Source organism: Panthera leo, chromosome A1 (genome assembly GCF_018350215.1).
Source record: "Panthera leo isolate Ple1 chromosome A1, P.leo_Ple1_pat1.1, whole genome shotgun sequence".
Lineage (NCBI taxonomy): Eukaryota > Metazoa > Chordata > Mammalia > Carnivora > Felidae > Panthera > Panthera leo.
In genome coordinates this window covers 9,417,804-9,440,558 of record NC_056679.1, presented here as the reverse complement: position 1 = coordinate 9,440,558, position 22,755 = coordinate 9,417,804, and the positions used below count along the sequence as shown (strand labels likewise).

Sequence of the window (22,755 nt, the reverse complement as noted above, 5' to 3'; positions counted from 1 at the left end):
TTGTATGTAGTCCATTATTTAATCCTCATAAAAATCTCTAACTACTGTTATTCAGAGATGAGGAAACAGGCTTAAAGATTTTTGTCCAGAGTCGTACCTTATAAGGTTTGAACCTGGGATTTCAACCCAAGTGGGTCTAACTCATCTAAGTCGTGATCTCAGCCACTGATGGCTGTTCTCTGTACCCATTGGTAGAAATACCCTGACTCTAAGGAGATCAGGGGAAGTTTCCAGTGTGATGTTACATTTGATCCGCGTTAAAGAAGGTTGAGTAGGCTTTCACTGGAGGGAAGTTGAGGAAACTCATTCTAGGCAAATGGCACAACAAAAAGCAAAGGATATATTTGAGTGTTTTGTTGGGAGAATCCTAGGTCATTCTGATGCCCCAGTTCCAGAGTGAATGCAGTATAGTGATGGGAGAGGCCAGATATTAAAGTACTTGGTACCATGATAAAGAGTTTGGAAGTTTTTGTTTTTGTTTTTGTTTTTCATCATGGGGCAACCATGGAAGAATTTCAAATGGAGTAGTGGTGTTAATTGGGTTTGTATTTAAAAATTTTTTTTAAATGTTTTTATTTATTTTTGAGACAGAGAGCAACAGAGCGTGAGCAGGTGAGGGGCAGAGAGAGAGGGAGACACAGAATCTGAAGCAGGCTCCAGGCTCTGCTCTGTCAGCACAGAGCCCGATGTGGGGCTTGAACTCATGGACTGTAAGATCATGACCTGAGCTGAAGTCGGATGCTTAACCAACTGAGCCACCCAGGCGCCCCTGGGTTTGTATTTTAGAGAGATAACTCCAGCTAAAGTGTGAAGAATAGACCCAGGAGAGGGGAAATTAGAGTGGTGTGGGGCAATCAGTTTTAGGGGAAAAAAATACAGTGGAAAAATGAAGAGAGTCTGAACTAAGCACTTGGAGTTATGGAAAGACAGGGATTGTAGAAGTATTTAAGGGATAAAATTGGTACGATTTAAATTGGGGGCTAGACATATTTGGAACCTTAAGACAAATGATTCCTAGTTTTCTGCCTAGGATGTCTGAAAGGATAATAAAACCATTGATCGAGAGGAAAAGGAGCAGGGTTTTGATGGGGTGAAAGATAAAGATCAGTTCAGTTTTGAGTATTCATTCAAAGTTCTTGTGGGATATTCAGGTAAGGATGCATTTGGATCTGGAGTTCAGGAGAGAGTTCAGGGCTGGAGGTGGAGGTTTGCATGTGCATAAGTAGTTGGAATTAAAGGAGAGAATGAGTCAGCTCACATAGGAATATATAGAAACGAAAAAGGAAAAGTTTGAATAAGTTTGGGAAGCAGCAGCATTTATGGGGTGTGTGTGTGTGTGTGTGTGTGTGTGTGTGTGTGTGTGTGTGAGGAGGGGAGGGAGGACCATGTTTGAAAGCAAGTGGGAGAAATGCCCACAAATGAGACTGAGAGATTGGGAGGCAGAGAAAGAGAAGAATCAGAGCAGGCATGCATAACAAATGACAAACGAGAGGAAAGTTAGAAGCAGGAATGGTCCAGAGTATCATGTGTCTTGCAGAGGGCAAGTAAGGTAAAGATTGAAACGTACCCAGTGGATCTGGTGACTTCAAATCACTTCTAAACTTTGCAAAAATGAGAAAGAGGAATGTGAGCTTAAGCCACTTGAAAAAAAACATTTGTGTTTTCCATAATAATACAAATACAAAAGAAAATAGAACGATGAGTCCCATGTAGTCATTACCTAAGCTTGAAGAATGAGCACATCACCAATTTTGTTTCATCTATAACCCCTGCCCCCAACTGGATTATTTATTTTTGATTAATTAATTTATTTATTTTTGGATTGTTTTAAAGCTAAGCTCAGGTATCATATCTTTTTATCTGTAATTGTTTTCAATATATATCTGTTTGGGGTGCCCGGTTGGCTCCGCTGGTAGAGAGCGCGACTCTTGACCTCAGGGCAGTGAGTTCGAGCCCCACGTTGGGTGTAGAGATTACTTAAATAAACTTAAAAAATTTTTTTAAGGATTCTTTCTTAAAAAAAAAAAAACAACTGTACTATTATCCTGCTTAAAAGAAATGGACAGTACTTCCTTAATATAAAATCCCCAGACACACTTTTCTTTAAAGAAGTTTGACTCTGAAGGAAAGAAAGGGATAAAGCAGTAACTGAAAAAGGTTTGTAGGTTTTTTTTTTTCTTTAAAGACTGATGAGCTGTTAGGGAAAGAGCCAATGAAGAGGAAATGTTTGAAGATGTAGGAGATGAGAGAGAGGAGATAGTGGATGGATCTATCTCTGAAAATGTAGGGAACGATGGACGAGCAGAGTTGGAAGAATCAGTCTAGAATTAGTTTGTTACATTTTTAAAGTATCAACTAAGTGCTAGCTAGCTGTGATCCTAGGCAGTGTGCTAGTGTAGACAGGAGGAGAGATGCACTGAAAAAGGAAGAAAAGAAGTGAGAATAGATATGGATATTTATAGGTTGGGTGGTAAAAGGTTCAAGAGTTCAAAGCTTATGTTCTCTAAGAGGTAGATAGGAGTCAAGGTCAATTGATGAGAGGAGATGGGGGTGGGGCGTTCGGTGGGAAAGGAGAATGGTGGGGTTTTGGAATAGTCACTGAGCTAGGACAGGTTAAGAATGGTTTCATGGAGCTGAGATTAGAATTTGGTAATTTTCAGTGACAGCAAAACATAAGGTTGTGTGATTTTTTTTTTTTTTTACCCCCCCTTAAATTTTGATTTACTAAAGGAGAGCTTAAAATAGACCAGTAGCCTAATGTGTGACTAAAGAGAAGAGAATCCAGGCCAAGAACTTATGATTGATTGTTCCTCAACAACCAACAACTTTAGATTTATTCATTTAACTGATAATTATTATCTATTTTGTGTAAATATCACAGTAAAATTAGAAAGCCCTTATGGCTTCTTTGGATTAATACTTTGATTTTTGCAGTATGTACAGTGATATTCTTTTCTAGAGAACATTTCTCCAAGGATCGTTTACTGCACGTGGTAAGAGTGGAAGGGGCCAGTTATATCTGTTGTCCAGTTCTGGAACTACAACTTATTTTCTGTGTAATCACAGACAAGTTTCCAAACCTGTACCCTTATTAAAAAAAAGATGTTAATACTATTTTATAGGATTTTGGGGAAGATTGGACGGTTTAATGGAGGTAAACCCTAAGTGCTCAGTAACTGAAGGCTACTTTCCTTTCTCCCCCTTAGCAACAATATGCCAGGATTGTCGGTTCTGTTTGACAAGAGGCCACGTCCTGTGACTTTACCTGACTATATTAAGCAGGGAGATCAGGCAGTGGTTCCATTACAAAATAATGATTTGATCAATAAAAAGATTCGTCAATTCTTTTAAGTAAGGCTTCCTTAAATGCTATACGATGTTCTTTTATAGACCATTAATAGGAATAACATCTTTGCCTTGGTTTCATCTTCAAAGAAATTGGGAATTGCGCTGCATGATTTGAGATCCCGATAGCCCTAAACTTCAATTGATGAGATCTCATTTCTGGACTGATTTAGATTATCATGTTACTAATTTTGAGCATCTATTTGTGAATGGAAATATGTATATTTTAATGTACTCAGCGTTATTTCTTTTTTTTAAGTTTATTTATGTATTTTGAGAGAGAGAACAAGCAAGGGAGGGGCAGAGAGAGAGAGGGAGAGAAAATCCCAAGCAGGCTCTGCACCTCCAGTACAGAACCTGATGTGGGGCTTGAACTCACTGCCTTCGAGATCATGACCTGAGCCAAAATCAGGAGTCAGATGCTTAACCGATTGAGCCACCCGGGACTCATTATTATTTCAGACATTGTTTTCTCCTAATAACTATTTTATATATGGTAGACCTAGTGAAAGAATGCCTTAGAATACTTAGTCAAAGTTAGGTGTATACAGTCACTAGCTAGACAAATTTAAGGCGTAGATTATGGGAGAGGTTTTTTAAAAAAAAGGAATAGTTTTCTAAGGTGAGTTATTTAATCTCCACTAGATGTCTTTATGTTTCTTTTGCTATGGATTGTTTGGTGAGGTCCTATTTGAAGGTATGGAGATGGACTAAATGACCTTTTGAGTCCCTTTCTAACTCTGTAATTCTTTTTTTTTTTTTTTTTAAGAGCAGAGGAAGGGCAGAGAGAGAGAGAGAGAGAGAGAGAGAGAGAGAATGCCAAGCAGGCTCTGTGCTGTCAGTGCAGAGCCTGACATGGGGCTCAATCCCATAAACCATGAAATCATGACCTGAGCTGAAACCGAGTCGGATGCTTAACCAACTGAGCCGCCCGGGAGCCCCAATAAAATTTATGGTTTAAGCTGCCATCTTGAGACAGACTGGCAGATGGTAAACATTATCTGCTGCTTCAGTATGTTAAAGAATTTAATCCATGGGCAGAAATTATTATGATGGCTACTTCTGAGAAACATTTAAGCTCTTAGGATTATCTATTTAGATTCTTTTATTTTGTATGCGCAGTCATTTTTCTGTTTCCCAAGTATTTGAGAAGTGAGCTTAGGTAAGGAAACAAAAAGGCTTCATTGCTACAGACATTTTCCTCTTGTCTCTGGGTTTTTGATTGCATCATATTCTTGATTATTCATGGCAAGCTATAGATAGTCCTTGAGAGTATAACCCATCATAAAGAGATGGGTATTGTGGCTTTCAAAGTTAGCTGTTTTGCTGACTGGGGCTCACAAGTTAGGTCAATTTATTCCTACTAAAACATACTTCAAGATGTGGTAATTCTAGCAGTTGTGATTATGTTTTTTTTTTTTTAATTGCTGGGATTTATAGTAGTCATTGCATGAAATAGACTGGACTTTGGTGATTTTGATAAACTTTAAAGAAAAATATATGTAGAGGCTGGACCACATTGGTCGAATTCAGTGTGGGACAAAATGCTTAAATCTGATTTGTTTTGCCAGCACTGTTCTAATTGGTGTTATTTTGTTCACATTGCTGTTGTTGAGGCTGCTTCAGTGTTTCTAAAATAAATATCTAATTTCAGGAATTCACAACTCGTAGAAGAAAAAAGAGCATTATGAGAGAATGATGGAAGTGTGAGAATGAAAATACTTTAATTAAAACATTTTCCCCTTTCCCCCACCCCTCCCATCAACCTGCAGTTTGTTCTGTGTATTTAAGAGTCTCTTATGGTTTGCCTCCCTCTCTCTGTGTTTGTATCTATTTTTTTCCCCCTTCCCTTCCTCCATGGTCTTCTGTTAAGTTTCTGAAGTTCCACATATGCGTGAAAACATACGATACCTGTCTTTCTCTGATTGACTTATTTCACTTAGCATAATACCCTCCAGTTCCATCCGTGTTGCTGCAAATGGCAGGATTTCATTCTTTCTCATTGCCAAATAGTATTCCATTATATATATAAACCACATCTTCTTTATCCATTCATCAGTTGATGGGCATTTAGGCTCTTTCCATAATTTGGATATTGTTGAAAGAGCTGCTGTAAACACTGGGGTACATGTGCCCCTGAATCAGCACTCCTGTATCCTTTGGATAATTTTTTGAGGAACCTCCACACTGTTTTCCAGAGCGGCTGCACCAGTTTACATTCCCACCAACAGTGCAAGAGGGTTCCTGTTTCTCCACATCCTCACCAACATCTCTTGTTTCCTGAGTTGTTAATTTTAGCCACTCTGACCGGTGTGAGGTGGTATCTCAGTGTGGTTTTGATTTGTATTTCCCTGATGATGAGTGACGTTGAGCATCTTTTCATGTTAGCCATTTGGATGTCTTCTTTGGAAAAGTGTCTATTCATGTCTTCTGCCCATTTCTTCACTGGATTATTTGTTTTTTGGTATTGAGTTTGGTAAGTTCTTTATAGATTTTGGATACTAACCCTTTATCCGATATGTCATTTGCAAATATCTTTTCCCAGTCTGCTGGTTGCCTTTTAGTTTTGTTGATTGTTTCCTTTGCAGTGCAGAAGCTTTTTATCTTGATGAGGTCCCAATAGTTCATTTTTGCTTTTAATTCCCTTGCTTTTGGAGACATGTTGAAGAAATTGCTGCGAGTGAGTTCAAAGTGGTTGTTGTCTGTTTCTCCTCTAGGGTTTTGATGGTTTCCTCACTCACATTTAGGTCTTTCATCCATTTTGGGTTTATTTTTGTGTGTGGTGTAAGAAAGTGGTCTAGTTTCATTCATTTTTTTAATTTAACTTTATTTTTTAAAATTTAAATCCAAATTAGTTAGTATATAGTGAAGCAATGATTTCAGTAGATTCCTTAATGCCCCTTACCCATTTAGCCCATCCCACCTCCCACAACCCCTCCCGTAGCCCTCAGTTTGTTCTCCATATTTATGAGTCTCTTCTGTTTTGTCCCCCTCCCTGTTTTTATATTATTTTTGTTTCCCTTCCCTTATGTTCATCTGTTTTGTCTCTTAAAGTCCTCATATGGGTGAAGTCATATGATTTTTGTCTTTCTCTGACTGACTAATTTCACTTAGCATAATACCCTCCAGTTCCATCCACATAGTTGCAAATGGCAAGATTTCATTATTTTTGATTGCCGAGTAATACTCCATTGTGTGTGTGTGTGTGTGTGTGTGTGTGTGTGTGTGTGTGTGTATACTATTCTAGCTTTGAGAAGAATGTCGGTGCAATTTTGATTGGGATTGCATCGAATGTGTAGATTGCTTTGTATAGTATTGACATTTTAACAATATTTATTTAACAGTATTTATTCTTCCAATCCATGAGCATGGAATGTTTTCACAATACAGATCTTTTACGTCTTTGGTTAGGTTTATTCCTAGGTATTTTATGGTTCTTGGTGCAATTGTAAATGGGATCGACTTCTAGATTTCTCTTTCTGTTGCTTCATTATTGGTGTATAGAAATGCAACTGATTTCTGTACATTGATTTTGTATCCTTCGATTTTGCTGAATTCATGTATCAGTTCTAGCAGACTTTTGGTGGAGTCCTTTGGGTTTTCCATGTAGAGTATCATGTTGTCTGCAAAAAGTGAAAGTTTGACTTTTCTTTGCCAATTTTGATGCCTTTTATTTCATTTTGTTGTCTGATTGCTGAGGTATGACTTCAAACACGATGTTAAACAACAGTGGTGAGAGTGGACATCCCTTTTGTGTTCCTGATCTCAGGGGGAAAACTCTCAGTTTTTCCCCATTGAGAATGATATTAGCTGTGGGCTTTTCATATATGATTTTTATGGTATTTAGGTATGTTCTTTCTATCCTGAATTTCTTGAGGGTTTTTAGTAAGAAAGTATGCTGTATTTTGTCAAATGCTTTTTCTACATCTATTGACAGGATCATATGGTTCTTATCCTTTCTTTTGTCAATGTGATGTATCACATCGGTTGATTTGTGAATATTGAACCAGCTCTGCAGCCCTGGAATGAATCCCATTTGATCATGATGAATAATTCTTTAAAAAAAATTTTTTTTGATGTTTATTTATTTTTGAGAGAAAGAGACAGAGTGCGAGCAGGGGATGGGCAGAGGGAGAGACACACACAGAATCTGAAGCAGGCTCCAGGCTCTGAGCTGTCAGCATAGAGCCTGACATGGGACTTGAACTCAGGAACCACAAGATCATGACCTGAGCTGAAGTCTGACGCTTAACCGACTGAGCCACTAGGCGCCCCATTAATTCTTTTTATATGATGTTGAATTCGATTTGCTAGTATCTTGTTGAGAATTTTTGCATCCATGTTCATCAAGGATATTGGCCTTAATTCTCCTTTTTTGTGGGGTCTCTGGTTTGGGAATCAAGGTAATGCTGGCTTCATAAAATGAATCTGGAAACTTAACTTCCGTTTCTATTTTTTGGAACAGCTTGAGAAGGATAGGTATTAACTCTGCTTTAAATCTCAGGTAGAATTCCCCTGGGAAGCTATCTGGCCCAGGACTTTTATTGGTTGGGAGATTTTTGATAACTGATTCAGTTTCTTCACTAGTTATGGGTCTATTAAATTTTCTATTTCTTCCTGTTTGAGTTTTGGTAGCGTGTGGGTGGCTAGGAATTTGTCCATTTCTTCCAGGCTGTCCAGTTTGTTGGCATAAAATTTTTCATAGTATTCTCTGATAAATGTTTATATTTCTGAGGGATTGGTTGTGATAAGTCCAAATTCATTCATGATTTTATCTATGTGGGTCCTCTTTTCTTTTTGAGAAGTCTGGCTAGGGGCGTATCCATTTTGTTTACTTTTTCCAAAAACCAGCTCTTATTTTAATTGATCTGTTCTATGTTTTATTTGATTCTGTATTGTTTATTTCTGCTCTAATCTTTATTATTTCTCTTCTTCTGCTGGCCTTGGTTTTTGTTGTTGTTGTTTTTTTTTTGTTTTTTGTTTTTGCTGTTCTTCTGGTTCCTTTAGGTGTTGTGTTACGTTTTGTATTTGGGATTTTTCTTGTTTCTTAAGATAGGCCTGGATTGCAGTGCATTTTCCTCTTAGGACTGCCTTTGCTTCATCCCAAAGGGTTTGGATTGTCGTGTTTTCATTTTCATTTGTTTCCAAATATTTTTTAATTTCTTCTTTAATTGCCTGGTTGACCCATTTATTCTTTAGTTGGATGTTCTTTAACTTCCATGCATTTGGAGGTTTTCCAGACTTTTTCCTGTGGTTGATTTTCAGTTTCATAGCATTGTGATATGAAAATGTGCATGGTATGATCTCAGTTCTTTTATATTTATCGGCTGTTTTGTGACCCAGTATGTGATCTATCTTGGAGAATGTTCCATGTACACTTGAGAAGAATGTGTATTCTGCTGCTTTTGGATGAAAAGTTCTGAATATATCTGTCAAGTCCATCTGGTCCAGTGTATCATTCAGGGCCATTTTTGATTTATTGATTTTCTGCCTAGATGATCTGTCCATTGTTGTAAGTGGAGTTTTAAAGTTCCCTGCAATTACCACATACGATTGCTTATGTTGGTGATTATTTTATATATTTGGATGCTTCCAAATTGGTTGCATAAACGTTTATAATTATTAGTTCTTCTTGATGGATAGATCCCATAATTATGATATAATGTCCTTTTTCATCTCTTGTTACAGCCTTCAGTTTAAAATCTAGTTTGTCTGATATATGTATGGCTACTCCAGCTTTCTTTTGACTTTCAGTAGCATGGTAGATGGTTCTCCATCCCCTCACTTTCAATCTGAAGGTGTCCTCAGGTCTAAAACGAGTGTCTTGTAGACAGCAAATAGATAGGTCTTGTTTTTTTTATCCATTCTGATACCCTGTGTCTTTTTATTGGAGCATTTAGTCCATTTATATTCAGTGGACTTAGTGTCAAATATGGACTTATTCAGATATGGACGTAGTGTCATTGTGTTATCTGTAGGTTTCATGCTTGTAGTGATGTCTCTGGTCCTTTGTGATCTTTGCAACATTCCACCACAGAGTCTCCCTTAGGATCTCTTGTAGGGCTGGTTTAGTGGTGATGAACTCCGTCAGTTTTTGTTTGTCTGGGAAAACCTTTATCTTTCTTTCTTTCTTTTTTTTTTTACTTTTTTTTTTTTTTTTTCTTTTTAATGTTTACTTACCCCTGAGAGAGAGGGAGACACAGAATCCGCAGCAGACAGCAGGCTCCGAGCTGTCAGCACAGAGCTCGACGTGGGGCCCGAACCCACGAACCATGAGTTCATGACCTGAGCTGAAGTCGGATGCCCAACCGACTGAGCTACCCAGGCGCCCCTTTTATCTCTCTTTCTATTCTGAATGACAGCCTTACTGGGTAAAGGATTCTTGGCTGCACATTTTTCCTATTCAGCACATTGACTATTTCTTGCCACTCCCTTCTGGCCTGCCACGTTTCAGTAGATAGCTTGGCTACTACCCTTACATGTCTACCCTTGTAGATTAAGACCTTTTTGTCCCTAGCTGCTTTCAGAATTCTCTCTTTATCTTTGTATTTTGCCAGTTTCACTACGGTATGTTGTGCAGAAGATCAATTCCTGTTACATCAGAAGGGAGTTCTCTGTGCCTCCTGGAGTTCAATGTCTGTTTCCTTCCCCAAATTAGGGAAGTTCTCGACTATGATTTGTTCGAGTACACCTTCGACCCCTTTCTCTCTTCGGGAATTCCTGTGCTAAGGATATTACTACATTTCATTGAATCACTTAGTTCTCTAATTCCTCCCTCGTGGCCTAGAATTTTTTTTATCTCTCTTCTTCTCAGGTTCATCTTTTTCCATAATTTTATCTTCTATTTCACTTATTTTCCCTTCTGCCTCTTCAATCCTCACTGCCATTGCCTCTAGTTTATTTTGCACCTCATTGACAACATTTTTAATTCATCATGACTATTTTTTAGTTCCTTGATCTCTGCAGCAATAGATTTTCTGCTGTCTTCTATGCTTTTTTCAAGCCCAGCAATTAATCTTATGACTATTATTCTAAGTTCTTGATCAGATATATTGTTTATATCTGTTTTGATCAATTCTTCAGCTGTCATTTCTTCCTGGAATTTCTTTTGAGGAGAATTCTTCCGTTTCGTCATTTTGGCTAGTTTTCTGTCCCTTATGTGTTTTAAAAGCTTGTTATGTGTCCTGCACCTGCGAGCAGTAGTGTATTAAAGAGGGGTCATATGCTGTCCTGGGCCTGGCCCTTCAGGAGGTGTTTTTTTGGAGTGTGTTGCTTGTTCTCTGTTGTTGGGATTCTGGTTGCTTTATCTCCCTATTCGTAGTGATGTTTTGGACCCCCCACCAGGTGTGCTTTGATTCGTTCATTGAAGTAGCCCTGGAGAAAAACAAACAAACAACAACAACAAACCAATGGGGGGGTGGTGGTGGTGGTGGGAACAGTGTTGGTGGAAGAGGTCTTATCCCATACAAAGAGAAATGACGGGCGGGAAAAAAAGAAAGAAAAGAAAATTGACCAGGCAGAGAAACTATATGGCTTAATCCAGAGAGAGAGAGAGAGAGAGAGAGAGAGGAAAATAAGGCGATATAGAACAGGTATAAAGAGAATAGATTACATATATCTGCTTAAACAAACCAACAACCAGAATAACCAGACTAGAGGAGGAAGAAATAAGAAGGAGAAAAGAAAGAAAAAAAAAATGTATGTAAGAAGAACTGTCCAAGAATTAAATCAGAAAATGCAAAACCGCTGGGTGCCTTGTCTAGAGAGGGGGGCTGTCTGGTTGGTCGGCGTCAATCAACGGTGGATACGCAGTTACCCGGCGTGGAGGGGCGTGGCTTGGTGTAGGGGGTACCGTCTGCCCTCTGGACCCGCTGTCCCTTCCCTGAAGCCCCACCCTGTTGGTGGTGGGGAGAAAAATGGCGACCCCTCAGTCTTTCCTCCCCCGACCAGTGTCCCGGCCAGCCTCACTGGGCCGCGGGGCGAACGAGGCAGTTTGTCCCTCTCTGCCGACTCCCGCGCCTCCCTGGTGCTCAGCCGGGATTGAAACCCCCGATGTCCTCAAGGGGCTCTCTCCGAGTGCCCCGGTTCCGCCAATATATGGCCTCTGGCTGGCGGTCGCAGGCAGTCTTTGTCCTTTGGATGGTTATATTCCTTCTTCCCACAGCACTCCAGAGAGGGATTGCTTTCTCCTACTGTGGACTGCAGCTCTGAACTAGTTACCGAGCCAGGGGCAGGCTCCCCTCCTCCCCAGGTGTGCAAACTGGGCAGCTGGCCCAGTCTGGAGAACGCCCCACAGTTAGAGATTGGATCCTTCTCCATCCCTGGTCCATGGTAATTCTCTTGTCCAGATACAGCCCTACACTTTCACAGCCTCTCTTTCTCTTCCTTTCGTTACTCTGCAGAAGGGGATCCCTCCCCTTCCGGCCTACGCACCCCTTTTCTCTCTCCCAGTTCACAGTCACACACCTGTGGCCCGCCAGGTTGTCCCAGTGTCTCTGCCACTCTGCAGCCCGGACTCTTGGAATTCAAAGTCCTTTGGCCTCAACACTGCTGTGTTTGAGGGACAAGGGAACTGTGGGTCTCCTGTTTCTCCACCACGTTGGATCTTTCCCCCACGTAGACCCATTTCAAATACATCATCAACAATTTTAGAAAGCTTGGATCAAGGAGAAGATCCTGCAGACTTGCAGAAAGGGGAAAAAACAGGTGATCTATAAAGGGTCAGGAATTTGAATGACTTCAGTCTTCCCAACTTAATTGAAGCCTAGACGGCAATAAAACAGTGCCTTCAAAATTCTGAAGGAAAATTATTTCCAAGCTAGAATTCAGTAGCTAATCAAACTATGACAAACGTGTGAGGGTAGAATAAAGGTAGAATAAAATCTCAAAAACTCTACCTCCCATCTATGGAAAGAAAATGTGCTTTATAAAAGTAAGGGAGTAAACCAAGAAAGAGAAAGACATGTGATAGACACACACACAAAAGATTCAACATAGAAGAGGCAAGGGGGCTCCCCAGGTTGAAAGCTGATACGAAGTTGAACAGCCTTGAAAAGTAGATATTGTGTCTTCCTCCAGAGCAAAGGTTGGGCTTGCTTATAGCCCGGAGGAAAGAAGATCTTCCTTTGGAACAAGACCTGCATATGCTGTTCAATATAATAGATTGGGTTCCCTAACTGAGGATTCTTCTGTAATGCAACCTACTGTACATAAAGATGTCAGCTGACTCATTATGCCCTGTGGGAACTGGGGCTTGAGGACCTGGTGCCCCCTCCCCCCTCCATACCTTGGGTTGGGTTGTCTTCTGAAAGTTTTATAGTTTTAACTTATGTTTAGGTCATCAATTCATTTTGAGATGACTTTTGTATATGATGTGAGATAAGAGTGGAGGTTCAGGTTCCTTTTGCATATGGATTTCTGGTTGTTTCAGCACCCCTTTTCGAAAAAAAAATTTCTCCTTGTTGACTTGCCTTGAGAACTTCGTCAGAAATTAATTGGCCATATATGTATGGATCTTTTTCTGGACTGCCTAATTTGTTCCATTGGTCTGTGAGTCTGTCTGTATGCCAATCCCACACTGTCTTCATTGCTGCAACTTTATAGTAAATCTTGGAAACAGACGGTATAAGTTGTCTTACGTTACTCTTTTGCTAACCCGTTTTGGCTATTCTCTGCCCTTGGTATTTCCACGTAAATTTTGAAATCAGCTTGTCAGTTTTTACAAGAAAGGCTGCTGGAATTTTGATGGTGATTGTATTGACTATGGCTCACTTTCAAGAGAATTGACATCTTACCTACATTGAATGTTTCAGTTCATTAATGTGTGAACATACATATGTCCATTAATGTAGGTCATCCTTAACTTCTCTTAGCAATATTTGGTAGTTTTCCATGTTACATTCTTGAATGTATTTTGTTAAATTTATCCCTGAATATTTCATATTTTTTGGTGATTTTGTTTTTTAACTTTTGTTTTCAATTATTGTTAGTATGTAGAAATGCAATTGATTTTTTTTATATTGACCTTGTGTCCTGCAGCATAATAACTTCTGAGTTACAAAATAAATTTTGAGTTACAAAACTCACTAATTCTGGTAGCTGTTGTAGATTCCCTAGGATTTTCTCCATTAATAATCAGGTTGTATATGAATAAAAGCAACTTTACTTCTTTTCCAATCTGTATGCCTTTTATTTTTTTTTTCCTGCCTATTGCAGTGGTTAGAACCTCTAGTTCTAATGTAGAATAGAAGGAATGAGAGCAAATATACTGGGCCTGTTATTTCTTGATCTTTGGGGAGAGCGTTTAGTCTTTCACAATAAATATGATTTTAGAGGTAAGGATTTCGTGAATACTCTATTGGGCTGAGGAAATTCTCTTCTTAGTTTGCTAAAAGTTCTTATGAATGGTGTTGATTTTTTGTCAGAGCTTTTTATGCCTCTATTGAGATGATCATACATTTCATTTCTAGTCTCTTAAAATCCTGTTGATTGGTTTTTAATATAAACCATCTTGAATTTTTGGTATTGACCCTTCTTTGGTCATCATGCATTATCCTTTTTATGTATTACTGCATTTGACTACCTAAAATTTAAAGATTTTTGTATTTGTGTTTCTGAAGGATATTGCTATGTAAATTTCTTTTCTTATAATGTTTAGTTTTGCTATCAGGATAATGCTGCCCTTAAAGTAGGAGTTGGAAGTTTTTCTGCCTCTTCTTTTTTCTTTCTTTCCTTTTAAAATTTATTTTTGTTTTTTTTTTTTTATTTTAGAGAGAGCATGAGCGGGGAAGAGGGGCAGAGGGAGAGAGAGAATCTTACACATCAGGCTCCTTGCTCAGCGTGAAGCTCAATGAGGGGTTTGATCCCATGACCCTGGGATCATGACCCGAGCTGAAATCAAGAGTTGGATGCTTAACCAACTGGGTCACCCAGGCGCCCCACGCCTTTTCTTTTTTCTGAGAATTTGTTTAGAATTGGTTTTATTTTTTCCTTTAATGCTTTGGGAGAATTCACTAGTGAAGCCATTTGGATCTGGAGGGGTTTTTTGTTTGTTTTTTGGGGGAAGATTTTAAATTTCAAATTGAGTATCACTGGTTGATATAGGACTATTCAGATTAATCACTCTGTTTCTTCTTGAGTAAGTTTTGGTATTTTGTGTAGCATTTGCATATTTTATTAAGCCCTCATTTGCCTTCTAATATCTCTAAAGTTTGTAGTGCTAGCCCCTCCGTTATTTCTGATTTTGTTAATCTTGTTTTCTCTCTCCCTTTCTCGGTCAATATCACTAGAGATATATTCATTATGATGGTACTTCTGAAGAACCAGCTTGGCTCCACTGAAACTTTTTTATTCTTCTATTTCTAGCTTATTGATTTCTGCTCTTAACTTTATTATGCTCTTTTACTTCCTTGCTGTTTAATTTGCTTGTATTTTTCTGGATTCTTAAGATAGAAGTGGAAAGCAGGACTCAGCAAAGTACAATCTAGGGGCCATATCCAGACTGCCACTTGTCTTTGAATGGCTTATGAACTGAGAACGGTTTTTGCATTTTTTTAATGGTTAAAAAAGTCAAAAGAAGAATACTGTTTTGTGACGTGTGGAAATTAAATGAAATTCTGTTATCAGTGTCCATAAATAAAGGTCTATTTGAACACAGGCACACACGCTTGTTTACATATTCTTTATGGCTGCTTTTGTGAGCTTGAGTCATTGGGACTGAGATTTTGTGACATTCTCACTGTTTTGCACTACTTGGGTGCACTATAATCACTGTTTCAAGTAGCTTGTATATCATTGTACTATGACATTCTACTTTATTATCAGCACGTACCCATCATGTTGAAACAAAAGATGAGAAAAATGGACTTGACATGTTATACTTTTATTTTTACTAAAAAAAAATTTTTTTTAATGTTTATTTGAGAGAGAGAGAGAGAGAGACAAGAGTGCGAGCAGGGGAGGGGCAGAGAGAGAGGGAGACACAGAATCCAAAGCAGGCTCCAGGCTCCGAGCTGTCAGCACAGAGCCGGATGTTGGGTTTGAACCCACGAACTGTGAGATCATGACCTGAGCTGAAGTCAGACACTTAATTAACCTACTGGACCACCCAGGTGCCCCTATTATTATTATTATTATTTTTTTAATTTTAATTTTTTATTTTAGAGAGAGTGAGAGCATGCACAAATGGGGAAGAGGGGCAGAGGGAGAAAGAGGGAGAATCCTAAGCTCAGCGATGTGAGGCTTGATCCCACAACCCGTGGAGTCCCGTGAGATCATGACCTGAGCCGAAATTAAGAGTCAGACGCTCAACTGGCTAAGCCACCCAGGTGCTCCAACATGTTAGACTTCTAAAGTACACTGGAGTATAGATTATCAAATTAGATGACAAAGCATTGATTATTATGCGGTGAGACTATAGCTGTGCTAAGGAAATACAGTATATGCTGACATTACCAGACTAATCAGTCATCACAGTATTCCCAACTCACAGGAAAACAGTGGCCAGAAAAATTAGAAAATTGAAAAAGGAATATCTTAGCCATAGCAGAATTTCTTCACAGAATTATTAAAAATGAAAATCAGACTGTGCCCAGATTCAGTTTCCGAGTATTTCATTTGTTAGTCAAGTAAGGAAGTCATTTACTACTGATGGTGCCTTAACTAAATCGCCTTTGATTGTAGTAGCCAAAGAAATGTGTCTGGAGAGAATAAACTTGTTTAAAGCTATTAGCCTTTTGGCAAGAACAGTTGCTGCAAGGGTTGAGAACATTAGTAATCAATTAAAAAACAAAGCGAATGATTTCGCGTGGTTTTCCCTGGCTTTTGCGGATTGGCAGAGGTTACCAACACAGCTCAGTTATTGTTATTCAAGAAGTCAAGTCTAAGCTTGAAGTTTTTGAAGAATTAGTTTCAATGATAGTGCTCATGGAATAACTGCTGACAAAAATATTTACAAAGAGTTCAGAAAACACTAATTTTGTATGACCCGAGAGGTGGGATCGGTTAAGATGCGTTACAATTGATGGAAGTAAAAATATGTCTCTTAACAGAAAACGGCTTAGGTGAGCAAATTTACGAAACTGTGGAAATGTAAAGTGGCCAAAATATAGGGTTATTTATTGTATTTATCAGCAGGTATTTTGCAGAGGACATTTGAGTGTCGCATGAAATACAGAACTGGTCGTGTTGCTCCTGTGGACGTAGTCATTGTTAGCTGCGTGAATTTTGATCAGAAGTAGAAGCCGAAAACCCGGACTTGCCCCACCACATTGCGGTTCAGTGGCCTAGTAGTAACAGTAAAATTCTATTCCAGTCTTTTGAGGTTTGGGCTGATTTGAGATCTTTCCGAATGAGAAGAACTGCTCTCAACCACTGTGCTTGAACACCGAATGGCTTTGGAAGTCAGTTTTTGCTGCAGACTTGGTCATGTTTCTTAAAGTATTCAACCTAAAATTATAAGCCAAACCGTGCTTATATGCAAAATGAAAAGTGATTTCGATGCCAACGAGTGTTGTTTGAATCACAAATAACATGAAGCTGTTTTAGATAGCTTTGCAGGCCGTCAGAAGTTAGGGTAAAGAAAACGAAGTCGCCGTTCCCACTCAGGGTTGCAGTAGACGTATTTTCTGAGCTCGGTCTCAGACTTTGATGTGAGTGCAAAGGAAACGACCCTATTACAAAATCCGTTTCGTTGTGTGGTTGAGGCATTTGCACCCACCTTAACCTCCGATTGGAGGTGATTGATCTGCGGTGGAAGGACATACTGAAAGATGAAAGACAAATATTAAGAGAAGATTTAAGTCTGTAGATATCTCCCAAACAATGAATATGCTGAATTGAAATCGTGTGTATGTGACGGCCCGGCACCTTTCAGGGTAAAAAGACACTTTCAAACATGAAATACATACATTCTTATTTAAAAAGTAGCATTAGCATATGAACGTTTGCAGTTGATTTTGATTATAGGGAACGCTAATTTTGAATCTCAACTAAGTGAAATATTATCCCCCAGAAAGAACTTCATTCTTACTAGGAGACTGGTTTTATAGCAAGTTGCACTCAACGGTTATCACTATAACCTAAAATGTTTACTGTCTGATTCTTTATACAAAGAGTTTGCTGACCCCTGCTTTACATCAAGATATTGGTTTTTATTTTGAGAGAGAGAGCGAGAGAGAGAGCGAGCATTCGGGAGTAGGGAGAACAGAAGTAGAGAGAATCATGGGGCTCTATCTCACGACCATGAGATCATGACCTGAGCTGAGCCACCCAGGCGGCCCCTACATGAAGATATTTTTATCCTGCATAGTTGTGTGACAGCACATATTAGCAGAATTCATGCTTTTAAAAGAAAATAATATATGGAACAGTTTTTTTTTTTCCCCTTACCGGACTTACTAATTACAGCTCATTCAGTATGAGATCTTACTGCTTTGTGTTAATGTTCTAGTTTGAAGAAGAGGCTTTGCCCGGTTGCCCTGTGTTCTGTGGGTAGATCTGTTAAATGCTGAAGTTTCTAACTGTGCAAAGCTAGTGTACCTTTTGTTGTGGTGTAATTCTAAAGTAACACAGATGCTGCCTTCAAGGAACTTACGCTGGGGGAAGGGACTAATAATCAAAACACATAAAGGAAACAGCTTTATTTTTAAGAATGTACCGGAGTCCGTTGAAATGCCTAGAACTAGATGTGCTTAATTTTGAGGAAGGGTTTTTGAGCTCCTTAAGAATAGATAAGACGTAGAGAGAAAGCTAAGCTCACACCAGAATTTAATTGCCTCAGAAAGGCGTGGAGAAATACTTTGATGTTCTCTACTAAGTGGATCCTTTGGCTTACTGTTCTGGGAAATAAGCAGGGTGATTTGGACTCCTCCAGGATGCCGTTCGTCTATATCTCTGAACTCCCCCCAATTTGTAGTCTTTAGTGGCAAGTGTCTTGGCATTTGGAGCCTTTGGATGATTCTGGGAGACTTTTGGGAAGCCAGGAAGAAAAGCTAGAATTACCAGGCCAGAGAGCTTTGGTAGAAACCGGAAGGTCAGACGATGTTCTTCCTAGCATCTGTAGAAGGGGAAAGAAAAATGATAGTTATTTTCACAGACAGGAAGCTATAGAGAATGATGAGATCATAGAAGATTACAATTTGAGGAGCAAAAGGGGCTCAGGTAGTTTCATTCACAGGTTTTTGCTTAGATTTCAGTTGTATGGGACAATTAAATACATATAAAGGATGCATGGACCACACTGCAAGCTGTTCCTTTAAAATGTCTTCCGTAAGTGTGACTTTTTGGGGGAGAGCATGGCAGTGAGGTCTTCATCGTGGTCTCCTGACATGCACCGACAGAATTTTTGACCCCGACTGCTCCCTACCCTGGCGTGGGTGTAGGAGGTTGGGGTAGCTTGAGCAGCTTCCGGGTTACCCCGGTTGGAGGCCAACCGCGGCCGCCCTCCCCCCGGGACCCTACGAGAATCCGCAACACACGCCACCATTCTGCCCCGCTCAAGGATCAAGGCCCAAAGGGAGCAGCCACCCACTGCGACAGGGCCGGCAGCTTCGGGGGCGGGGGGGGGGGTGGGGGGTGGGGGGGGTGGGGGGGGGTGGGGAGGCTGATTTGGGTCTCCATTCCCTGGCGTCCCCTGGCGGCTGCACTCACTCCTTATTCCAAGTACCCCGCGGGGTCCCAGCAGCAATTTGGCTACTCCCCAGGAGAGCAGCAGCCTCACCCCCAGGGTTCTCCAAGGACATCTACACCATTTGGATCGTGGTAGAGAAAAAAGAATGTCTAATGAGTTGGAAAGTTATCTCAAGCCTTCAATGCTTGAAGACCCTTGGGCTGGCCTAGAACCAGCGTCTGTAGTGGGCAGTAACCAACAGTACAGTAATAAACAAAGGAAGATCCTTTAGTGAACCTTTTTGAAATTCACCCAGAAGTTTCTTGTGACAGGAACATCTTGGACAAATCTTTTACTTGGGTAATTGAATTGAATCCCAAGATGGAGACTGAATAATTAGTCGAGGCTTCTTGGTATTTTACATCACATCAAGTACTGTTGATAATAGAGAAGACATACGGTAGAATAATTTGCAATATTTAGCTCTTTGGAAGTGCCTACCCCCTTTTCGAAGATTGACAGTTTCCAGATATTTAATGTTCATGGTTATATAATGGATATTTGTCTTTTCAATAGCTTTCCCAGTGTTTTAAAAGAAAACATTTTGTCTTTCCAAAAAGAAAAAGAAAGTATGACCTTTTGTTTGGGGGGGGCCAAAATGTTTTAGGGAGAACTAATGTCTGCAGTTATATGTTTCTACATCGTCAAAAATAAATTGAATAAAATCAAGCTCATCTTTATTGTAGTTACAGCTTGTGGTAATTATAAACGAGCAAGGAAAACTAGTGTGCAATTTATGTACCTGTAACATAAACCAGTAGTTCAGAGCTGTGTAATTTCTGTGTTATCTTCTTGGGTGTTCTTTTATGATCTCCTTTGTGCTTCCAAAATTAGAAACTCTGCTCAGTATTATAAGATGCATTCAGATAACCTCAAAGAATGAGAGAACCATTTTGACTTTGAAAGTACTTTTAAGCAGATACTTTTTTTTTAATTTAATTTTTTTTTTTTTTTCCTGTTAGCACAGTGCCGGATGTGGGGCTGGAACCCACGATCCGTGAGATTATGACCTGAGCTAAAGTCGGATGCTCAACCGACTGAGCCACCCAGGCGCCCCTAAGCAGATATTTTAAAGAATAAGAAAAAATACTCTAAAGTTGGTGCTGAAAACTTAAAAGAAGACCTTATGTGTTCTCTTTAGTTCTCTTCAAGAAGATGAATTTGGCTGAGATTTGTGACAATGCAAAGAAAGGAAGAGAATTTGCACTTCTTGGAAACTATGATTCATCAATGGTATATTACCAGGGGGTGATACAGCAGATTCAGAGACATTGCCAATCAGTCAGAGACCCAGCTGTCAAAGGCAAATGGCAACAGGTAAGACACGCTCAGGTGAGGGTAATAGTTTATTATACTTGAGAGACCAGAGTTGGACCGTTGGAGGACTGTTAGTTGGAGTATAGACCGTTGGACTATTAGTTAGAGGTTTTGTAAATAGTTGTTTCTTGTTTGTCTGAATACTGAAATGTATTTAAAATGTACTCTGAATAATTTTGTCTTGCCTGGTGAATATTTTTGATAATATCTTTCATGAGGCATATTTTGAAGATACTTAATTGTCATGGAATCTACTTGTAATTTTTTTTAATTTTCATGATCAGTCACCTAGTTGTGTGTGTTTATAAATTTTTGATATAAGGTATTTCTACTCGCCCTCTTCCCTTTCATTTTTACATGGAGTTTTGACCCATTTCACAAAACTTTTCCTTTAAGAAAGTTTCCTCTTTCTTAAAAGAGTATTTTGAAAGACTCCCTACAAATACAAAGGAATCAATAATCTAATAAAGCTAATATATTTGCTGTGTCTCTTGACTGTACAACTTGATTATATAATAGTACAGTTAATAAAAACTTGAATTAGAATTTCCCCACTTAGTCTTAAAACTTAAAATCCTTTTAAAATTAAAAGTACAAAGTCAAGCATTTCTTTGAAGTTTCTATTTAATGTACTAATGCCTTTCAAGTGTTTCTTCTAATTTTTCCATGTCAGAAATTGATATTTCACTAAGGTTTCAGGGTAAATTTGACTTATTTTCTGACTTAAGTGTTACCAAATTATGCTGAGTGAGAACAATATACTTGCTTTAACTCCAGTTGAAATTTGTAGTTGTGTTCTATCCTGCACAGTAGCCACAGGCAAGAGTGGTTTATTAATCTAGCACGGAAATATTTTTGACAATTCCTTAATTGTGTTAAATAGTGACCATTTCTATTCATTTATTTTTTATGGTTCATTTCCCTTAGGTTCTGTAATTTTATTTCTCCGAGTATATAATAGCATATATTAGCAGTTGAATTTTATCTAGATTTTTCTTTTCTCTACAGTAAAGTATACTTTCTGGTCAAAAAACAAATTAGAATTGTTAAAAGGAATTTATGAATATAATGTTCAATCTATTATCTATTTGCCTTTGAAAATTAGTTTGGTCTCAAAGTTTGAAAACACAAGAAGTTCCATGTAGTAGGAAGTCAGTGAAGTTTTTTAAATGCGGGAAAAAATCTTGCCTTTGAATTCAAAATGAACTTTATCCAACACTTGAAAGAATTTAAACAAGGACAGAAGAATTCAGGTTTTAGGTGAAAGAGAATGTAAATAAAAATTGGAGGGGCGTCTGGGTGACTCAGTCGGGTAAGCGTCCTACTTCGGCTCAGGTCTTGATCTCACGGTTAGTGAGTTCAAGCCCCACATCTGGCTCTCTGCTGTCAGCACAGAGCCCACTTCGGATCCTCTTTCCCCGTCTCTTTCTGCCCCTCCCATGCTCGTTCTCTCTTTCTCTCTCAAAATAAATAAATAAACTTAAAAAAAAAAAAATGGAACTGGGTAATGCTTAGTATTACACCATTTCAGGTTTTCAGATGCTCGTAATAGGCATTTCATACTTAGTGATATTCGGAGTTAGCATTTCCTAATGCTGGTGAAAATTCTGGCCGATAGTATTCTGGAAGCTATTTTACAAATATATTAAAAGGATTTAGCATAACATTTTAGATTTCGGGGAGTGGTTACCTTGTTACTGCCTTACTGCTTGTTTTAAATTATACTAATGGTCATCACATTCATTGGTAGAAATAGAGTTCCGTTTTGAAAAAATCATGACTACTTCCCTTACAAAAAGGTGCATAATATCTTTTTTCAGTCCAATTCCTGCCTCTATCTATATTACTTTACATGGTTCTTTGTTTTTTTAAGGTTTTAATGATTCATTTTGCATACTTTGATGTTGAGAAAACTTGCATTCAGTAGCAGTTTGTTATTTGCCATTCGTGTAAACCGTAAACAGTTTCTAGCGTAAAGCTTATTTCCTTTTAAGGTTCGGCAGGAATTACTGGAAGAATATGAACAAGTTAAAAGTATTGTCAGCACTTTGGAAAGTTTTAAAATTGACAAGCCCCCAGATTTCCCTGTGTCCTGTCAAGATGAGCCATTTAGAGATCCTGCTGTTTGGCCGCCCCCTGTACCTGCAGAACACAGGTAAATGGCACTTTATAGTCTCTTTGGGTACTTTTTTACAGGTAACTGATATTCCGAATGAAGAGAGTGAAGCTCTATTTAAACAAAGTATGGAAAATATTTTGGGGGTATGTAAATTTAATACTTGTTTACAATTTTCACACCTCTCCGTTTATATAGAGTTTATATTTGATGTAGAATAGAAGTAAATCATTTGTCATATATCTTGCTTTTAGAATGTTTGACTACTCTAATCATAACAATGGAAATCTGCTGGTCCTAAAATTTACCA

At 38.8% G+C, this 22,755-nt stretch overlaps 1 protein-coding gene and 1 pseudogene across 13 annotated transcripts in view; both read left to right on the top strand.

The window, feature by feature from the left end:
- KATNAL1 (katanin catalytic subunit A1 like 1) overlaps positions 1 to 22,755 on the top strand; it is a 108,663-nt gene that overhangs the window by 1,997 nt on the left and 83,911 nt on the right. For all 13 annotated transcript variants that reach the window (XR_006204051.1, XR_006204033.1, XR_006204027.1 and 10 more), the window contains 2 exons: positions 20,154 to 20,329; positions 22,324 to 22,484. Coding sequence is in view for 1 of the 13 variants with exons in the window: in XM_042944288.1 (XP_042800222.1) it covers positions 20,168 to 20,329; positions 22,324 to 22,484 (323 nt within the window). In the remaining 12 variants the exon portion in view is untranslated. The remainder of the gene's footprint in view (positions 1 to 20,153; positions 20,330 to 22,323; positions 22,485 to 22,755) is intronic.
- On the top strand, positions 18,639 to 19,244 carry LOC122228843 (annotated as a pseudogene).